The 8,468-nt window shown below is 40.8% G+C and overlaps 1 protein-coding gene across 1 annotated transcript in view; it reads right to left on the bottom strand.

Moving 5' to 3' along the window:
* The window catches only part of LOC117288931 (DENN domain-containing protein 11-like), a 27,831-nt gene extending 20,177 nt beyond the window's left edge, over window positions 1-7,654 (bottom strand). Inside the window, exons 1-8 of the mRNA XM_033769805.1 lie at window positions 7,144-7,654; window positions 5,950-6,212; window positions 4,287-4,355; window positions 2,889-3,002; window positions 2,441-2,550; window positions 1,625-1,680; window positions 936-988; window positions 80-213 (exon numbers count right to left, since the gene is read on the bottom strand). Of these exons, the coding sequence (XP_033625696.1) occupies window positions 80-213; window positions 936-988; window positions 1,625-1,680; window positions 2,441-2,550; window positions 2,889-3,002; window positions 4,287-4,355; window positions 5,950-6,212; window positions 7,144-7,416 (1,072 nt within the window). The 5' untranslated portion in view covers window positions 7,417-7,654. The remainder of the gene's footprint in view (window positions 1-79; window positions 214-935; window positions 989-1,624; window positions 1,681-2,440; window positions 2,551-2,888; window positions 3,003-4,286; window positions 4,356-5,949; window positions 6,213-7,143) is intronic.
* Between the last annotated feature and the right edge of the window lie 814 nt (window positions 7,655-8,468).

Here is an 8,468-nt window from a genome sequence, read left to right as displayed (position 1 = left end):
TGCCAGTTTTAAACAAACGTTCAAGTCCTCAGCCCACTCTTCTATTTCCTCACTAACAACACCAAAAAAAAAGTGTTACCCTCAAGAAGGACGTCAAAGGTAAAGTTATTGGGTATTTCTTCTGAATTCTCCATCAGAACGGGTAATGGGAGGTTGACAGAGCATGCATTGACGACCTCACCCATCACTTTCATCAAAAAGCCTTTTTGTTCGCTTGAAGAAAAAGTAAAAGTAAACACGTATGAACTCTGGGTAATCTGATTAAAACTGGATAAACATGAGCACAGCAACTTGTAAAGCCTGGTTCCTCCTTCATGCGAATTAGGAAAAGCAAAGCACATTCTTGCAATTAGAAAACAGTGAGAATACCGTCTTGAAAGGGGGGAGAAGAGACTTGTAATTTGTGACCCGCTCTGTGAAAATGAGTCAGATGTAGGCAATTTCAAGAATTGAGTTATATGCATGGCTGGAAAGAACACATCAGCAGCAGTAATTTGGTATGTGTCTAAGCTTTGGGGTGTATCGCATTGCTGAGTTACTCCCGTTTGAAATTAGCCACTACACCATTTTTTGTGAAAAACAAATTACAAGTGTAATGATATTTTAAACTAACATTGTGTGCAAAAGGATACAAATTAGACATAAGTATGATCACAAAATTGTTGTATTCATAGCTTTATTGCCTAAAAGTAAGTGTTCAAAATGTTAACCATGCAACTAAAGATTTAAAAAAAGAGTATATATATATTTTTTATTTTTTTTATTTAATTTTTTTACATTTTCCACATTAAACTGTGCATAACTTAAGATTGCATTGGGCGACATCTGACTCATTTTCACAGAGTGGGTCACATTTATGTTTCAATCGTCACAAGAAGAAAATGAGTTCATCACAAAATTGAATTTGTCTTTTGCCTTCCTCTTTACCTACTTACTTTGACTTGTATCCAGGTTCACATGAGGCTTCAATGTATAAACAGTTACCGTTCTGTGAAAAAAAAATAGGAACATAAGTAAATGTTGACCAGCAAATACTACGCATGCATGTACTTTTATAAAGACAGAAATTTAACGACTTGTCTACAAGACTAGAGCAAATGATGAGGTACCTAGCCCTTACATTGACAGTCTCCCTATTTGTCAACAGCTTTGGGTTGTTTTTTTTTTGGGGGGGGGGAGGAAGGAAATATTTTAAAAAGTTTTGTTGTGAATTAGTTTAAAGACAGTGGACACTATTGGTAATTGTCAAAGACCAGTCTTCTCACTTGGTATATCTCAACATATACATAAAATAACAAACCTGTGAAAATTTGAGCTCAATCAGTCGTCGAAGTTGCGAGATAATAATGAAAGAAAAAACACCTTTGTCACACGAAGTTGTGTCCTTTCAGATGCTTGATTTCGAGACCTCAAATTCTAAACTTGAGGTCTTGAAATCAAATTCATGGAAAATTACTTCTTTCTCGAAAACTACTCCACTTCAGAGGGAGCCGTTTCTCACAATGTTTTATACCATCAACCTCTCCCCATTACTCGTTACCAAGTAAGGTTTTATGCTGATAATTATTTTGAGTAATTACCAATAGTGTCCAGTGTCTTTAAATGAGTAAAGTAAACTTCTCACCTCCAACACAATGTAGTTTGAGATACGAGTATGAAAGTCACCAAACTGTTGAGGACCTTTGGCGAAAAACAAAAAGAAATAATGTCACAAAATATTACAACTGTGAATGAGTCCTAATCATTACAGGGCCTAATTTCATAGAGCTGCTCAAACACATAAAGTAGTATAGCACAACAAAATTACGCTTACCCACGTAGAGTCTAGTTCTCACCTTTGAGAAAGACTCCACAGGGAAATTACTCTGGTTGGACTCGTAACCATGACCAATGCCATGTTTTCTTACAACTAGACCACCAAGATTGCCCAGTGAATACAAAGGGGGTTCGAACCCTATATTTTAGAAGCGGGTACCAATAGGGCATGTAGTAAAGGTTTCTCCTGTATGTAAAGATTGTTAAAGCCATTGGACCCTTTCGGTAAACAGTATTGTCCAAGGCCCACACTTCGTGTATCACTACTTATCGCCTGTGAAAATTTAGGCTCAATCGGTCATCGGAGTCGGCAGTCGGGAAAAAATAATGGGTAAACCCACCCTTGTTTCCCCCATTTCGCAGTGTCATGACATGTGTTTAAAATAAATCCGTAATTCTCGATATCGAGAATTGATATTGTTTTAATGTTTTCTCAAAAAGTAAAGCATTTCACCATTACCTTCTGTAAACCCTGTAAATTATTTGTAAATATGTGAACTTTTAACTTTGTTTTCTGTACCGAAAGTGTATAATGGCTTTAAAACATTAAACAGCATTCATATTAAAGCTGATGTTTTGACGTAGGACGTAGACGTCGCATTTTGGTTTCTAATAATAGACTTACCTATGAGACGTTCTTTGACACCACGCATGACCACTTTAGTCTCGTCTCCATCATCAACTTGAACAACTCCATGGATCATACCAAACTGGGTATAGTGGTCCTGCTGCATGCTGGAAGAGATCAAAGTATTTAATTACCATACAAGTCAGGTCAACATCGATAAGTTACATCAACCAGTCCAGTCAAGCTCAGGATTCTTAAAACCAGGTATTTTATCTGACAAAACTTAACAAAGTCCGTGTCTGAATTGGTGATAAGCCAAATAAAAATAAAAACATTTTAAGCATCCCCGTCTGTTCCTTTATAGAGAGGCCACCTCCTTTTTTTTCTCCAGTTTTGTTTAAATTAAAACAAAAAATGCATTATGAAGGTCTCAGCATAAGTTTGCTGTCTAGGTTCAAAAGTCTCCCATTGCCTTCTTGATTGATGGAATACTTCTCAAACTTACCTTTTGAGCTTGGCGAACCATTCTTGAGTCCATTGTTCTTTTGCTAGACCGTCCGCTTCAAGACTGGGATTGAAGTCTGAAGCGAAATCATAAAATGTTGTGAAGGTACTCCACCTGAAAAAAAACACATCTTAGTACGTATCCATTTTGAACTATTGGTTACTACTCCAAATAATTATCATCATAAAACCTTTCTTGATTACGAGTAATGGGGAGAGGTTGATGGTATAAAACATTGTGAGAAACGGCTGCCTCTGAAGTTTTTCGAGAAAGATGTAATTTTCTGGGAATTTGATTTCGAGTTTAGAATTTGAGGCCACGAAATCAAGCCTCAGAAAGCATAGAACTTCGTGTGACAAGGGTGTTTTTTCTTTCATTATTATCTCGCAAATTTGACAACCAATTGAGCTCAAATTTTCACAGGTTTGTTATTTTATGCATGTTGAGATACACCAAGTGAGAAGACTGGTCTTTGACAATTACCAATAGTGTCCACTGTCAAAATTTGCGAAGGACGCGGCTACAACGTGTTCGAGAAGCAGGCATGCAAGGGCGCATTCAGCTGCCAGCCAGATCAACCCATACACGGAGCACAGCAAAGATCTAACGTGTTTGATTTTTTCCTGAGGGAGGAACACAGCAGAGAACCAACGCATAACTAAACTCACATATGGCCCGACCGGGAATCGAACCGGGGTCACCTTGGTGAGAGGCGAGCACTTTTACGCACAAGCCAACCATGCAACCCATGAAAAATGATCCACTTACAACACGTTTCCAATAGATAGAGTCCTCATGAAACTTTAGAACAAATGACAAGTCTTTAAGATCAATTCCTAAGTACCTTAGATAGTTTCGCTATTCCTAATGGTAGAGGGCGGGTCACGTGGGGGTGTTTAAACCTTTGATAATGAACAGTGTTTATAACCGGTTGTGAGCGGATACTCCTCGCTAGTCTTGGTACAAGACGTTTCATGTTACGGGGGATGCGAGCGCTGTTGGTAAGTTTGCCGTGCTGTGTGTGTGAAAGGAAAACAAGAACGTGTTGCCCCAAGACTATACGCGCATACGCATGAACGGAGCCGGAAACTGTCGGAAATAGGCGTCTCAGTCATAACATACAGAGCTCAAGCATGTCGGAAACGGATAAGTTTCTTAATTTATTATGCCTTTTAACCAAAAAGGCATTTACGAATGGGAATAAAAGAGTAGTGACTCCTTCTTTCACAACCGTTTAAAACCTTGCCTTTGGCTCAGGCCTTTATCACACGGCAACGACCCTGCCGCTTCTAAATGGCCGTGAAAGACTGAGTCAGTGAACTTTTATTCTCTTAGTTAAAATGGTGTTTTAGGCCTAAGCATAATTTTATTTTGTTGGAGTCAAAACAATCTACTTACAACAGGCTGCAGCGAACATGAACTGAGGGTCTCTCATCCTCGGTATGCCATTCTTGACGTATGCCAACCCTATGAAGAAAACAACATTTATAATAATAGAATCTCTAAATGAGTTGGGGTGGTTCTGAAAAGAACCGTTGGATTAACCGTTGGATTAACCGTTGGACGTTTCGATCAGTATGCTCTGATCGTCTTCTGGAGAATGCTGGACTCTGATGCTGCATGCTACTTAAGTACTGGGCGGAGGATCAGCGGTGATGCACGAAGGCGGGAAATACAGGTGGGAAGTGAACTCGATGATGCGTGGTGAAACCTGTTGTGGAGCCTTGGGTGGTGTGTGGGGGGGGTGTGTGCTCACTGAACCATGTCAGTAGGAACAAGCACAGGGGATAGTGAGGGTGTGGGGCCTAGGTAACTGAGGGTATGCAAACGTCGGTGATGAAAAGGGGAGGATTTTATCCTTTTTTGGGGGGGGTACTTAACTTGAATACTTCGTGACACAACAGGAAAACACTGTCACTGACAATAGGGGACTTTCAGGACGCTTGTTGGCAGCAGACTTACCAGGTAAAATCCATTGTTCTCGGTAATTGTTTGCATGCTCAGAACTACGTAAACAATGGAAATTTACCTTGCAAGTCTGCTGCCACCTAGCGCCTCAAAGTCTCCCGTTGTCAAACTTTTCAAGCAAAGCAATCCAGATCCTAGCCTGAATGTCTGACGTCATTCTTCAGGCTCATGAATAACCCCAGAGATCGGGCTCAAAAAATTGCAAAACCGGCATGTAGTTTGTTCTTTGACCTCTGTCGTTTCACATATAGATACGCAGTCAAACTCCATTGCAGACTTGAGAGCAGTTGACTATTTGGGCATCTATGTCACTGCACGTGCATTGTATCCAATGGGAATCACTGGATCTAGCGACAGCGATCTGTCTTTATCCTTGCGGACAAAGACATGGGCACAGTCTATCCAGATCCCTGCCCTTCCCCTCACCATACTGAATTGAATGCTGATCTAGATCTAAGGCCTGCAGGAACTAGGTGTACACACACATACCTACAAAAGCCCATCGTGTAACTAAACATCTCAAATAGTGAAAGACTTTTTCTAAGAAACTCTCAACCCCCATTCCACTCAGACATGTCTTTCAATTTAAGGTGGGTTTTGAGTTCAGGCTGCAGGACCTGCTGTCGATTTCACCAAACTCTTGCTAACTTAGGATTCATCTTATGACTTAGCACGGGTTCAGTTCTGTATCCAAATACATAGGACGAATTGAACCCATCCTAAGTTAGGACGGGTTACTCATTCTAACTCGAGTTAGGGTTAAACCTAGCATTTCGTGAAAACGGCTGCTGCAATCACAATATTGAGGGTTTGAATATGAATACAACCAAGCTAATTGCTGATTTCACAATGACTAGAACTTATAAGTATTGTTGTCTAGTTACTGAATTACAATTTCTTGAATTGAGAAACTAAATCATCTGTTAGACCAAAGTTTGTAAAAGAGAGATTGGCGGTTGCCAGCTTGGTGTTTATATCCTCTTTTTGGAGTTTGCCAAGTAATTTCCTTGACGGAAAGATCATATTTATAAGACAGACAGACAAAAATACAGAGCCACAACTTTAAATTTTTGTATGATTCTGTCTCACATACCTACAAAGCCCATTGTAGGAGATTCTCCATGTTTTTAAAGGATCGATGGCAGTACAGGTCAGTCCGGCTCCGTTGAATCCGTCCCCAGGGCGGACGTTGTCTACAATGCAGTCCGGATGGCTTGGTAGAACCAAGTCTCCAATACCAGGCACTCTCAACAGGAACCACACCTCCCTCCGGTCATCTGGATGGATTGTCACCCGGACTGTCAGACGAGTTGCACCACCTTTGTCGCTTCCGTTGATGTACAAACAATTCTGGCCCTGGGAGTAAAAACAAAGGATCGCAGCTGTAACTTATAAGCTGATTTAAAACATAACAACAGTGTGATCAAAAAGGTTCTGTTATAACAATAAAAGATTAACCAATGCAGTGCTACTCCTTCCTAGAACTATAAGGTTTCGTTCGACTGTGGAGACATAGCAGAGTGAAACCTCATAGTTCTAGGAGTATTAAACCCCAATGCCAAAACAACCTCAGCCTGAACCCTTCTACAAGAAAAAGATAAATAACATGATGCCATTGTGACTGCCAGTGTGACTGGAGATTCTGTGCCCCCCCTCCCCCCGCCCCCATATGGCAACTATTAAATGTACAAACTTCGATGGGCCTCGATCCTTCTCGTCAAATTGCGTGAAACAGTTTGTAAACTATGGTCAAAATTTGACCTTAACTTAAAGCTTGAAGCGACATATATAACAAAAAACGAGGTTTGCGAGGTCTTAAAGTTGTTCGATGAGATGATGAGAAAAGGTAAACTATTACATAGTTTTTTATTTTCTAGATAGAAGTAGTAAACTAGTAAACAATTACATGCATAAGTGGATGGAGACCCTCTTATATTATATTATAAAGCCAACTGCTTGTCTGTTGAGGACCCCCAGGAAAGTACAAGACAAGTTGTATTGCACTTGATTTTTTTTTAACCATCCATACGACAGAAACAATAGTCCCATGGTCATCCGACCACCATGGGGAATAGCCTTCACTACTTCTAGAAACTAAGGCTCCCCGTGCGTGAGCCCATGAGCCTAACCCCTAATTAGGGAAAAGTTTCCGTATGGCGCCACCACTTTTTCATTTGATATGAAATAATAAAGGAACTTATTTACCTGATACTGATTGATATTATCCCTTTTTGTAAAACTGAGTGAAAAAGTGGTGGCGCCATACGGAGAGTTATCCAAAACCCACCTTTTCATGACCACTGAAGAGCTCCATCTCTGTCACTTCTTTGGCTTTCTTCCGCATCGTAGGCCAATCGAAAGCCCTCTTACGGATGTTGTGTTTTCTGTCGCTAGTCCATGCAAGGAAACACCTCATGACCAAGAACTTCAGCGTGAACCACCGGCCGGGCACAGCGTACAGCCCATGGAGTGGGCCCCGGTCTGTTACGGCGAGGTTTACCGCTATGTACGCTAGCAAACTCAAGACCACCAAACAGAACATTATCGTTAAGAACTCCATACTGTCATCAAATACTGCAACAATTTGCAGGCGACCACCATCAGCCACAAACTCTCTAAATTAATGCTCCCATTACTTGCATGATCTATGCTCTTAGGACCGGTCAAAGTGTAGATTTACACTTCCTGCTGTCAGCTGAGTGTTCCAGCACATTAAACATGTACCACCACCACCGGTACCACCAGCATGAAAACTAAAACAACACTGTAATAGTATTTTCTCTAACTAAATACTATCAGTATCACTATCAGAAATAACTCACTATGAAACAATAAACTGGGCTTCTCAAATCGTGTTGTCATAAACTCTCCGTGTGTAAGTAAGAATAATCATAACATGTGAAACTATATACAGCTAGCTAGAAACCATCCAGTTGCAGGAGCTGCCAACTGAGGGCGCTAGACAAAGACAAGATGATGCACTTGTCACAAACACAACACTTCTCCACCTTTAACCCATTTGGGCACAGTGTGCACGAGGTCAGCGCAGCAGTAGAGTGAATGAATTGAATTAGAGAAGCAGGCAAGTTGTTTACTTGTGCTGCTAGCTCCCCCCCCCCGCCCCGCCCCCCGGCGTAAATCACTGCCACGATTTGTAAATGTTTTTTGTATGTTCATGGTTTGTAAACCATAAACTTATACACAACAAATACTTTACCGGTATGTAAACCATAACAGGATTTGGCAACAGTTTCTATGGTTTACATCTAATTGCTGTAAACCATGGTAAAAACATGCCTTAAAAGTGTCAAACAATTAATGGACAAACGGCGCCCCATAACTGGCCGGCGCAGCAAATAGTGTCATGTCCAAACTTGGTGTGAACTTCTGATCATTTTCAAAGCCACACTGTGACTATGCATTACTCATTCAAACTTACTGTCTACCCATTCTACCATACCCCCCGACTGAAGAGTAGATAGGTCGTCGATTGTATTGCAGTCGTCAAGATCAAGTTATGCTTGTTGCAGAGATGCCAAGTTCAGAAATCTATGGAACGCCAAAGAGGCATTTAATCATCGGTGATGGTCTTTTGCAACCGGTGATCAAATT

Source organism: Asterias rubens, chromosome 4 (assembly GCF_902459465.1).
Source record: "Asterias rubens chromosome 4, eAstRub1.3, whole genome shotgun sequence".
In the NCBI taxonomy this organism is placed as follows: domain Eukaryota; kingdom Metazoa; phylum Echinodermata; class Asteroidea; order Forcipulatida; family Asteriidae; genus Asterias; species Asterias rubens.
The sequence above is the reverse complement of the archived record's forward strand: the minus strand, read 5'-3'. Positions and strand labels throughout refer to the sequence as shown.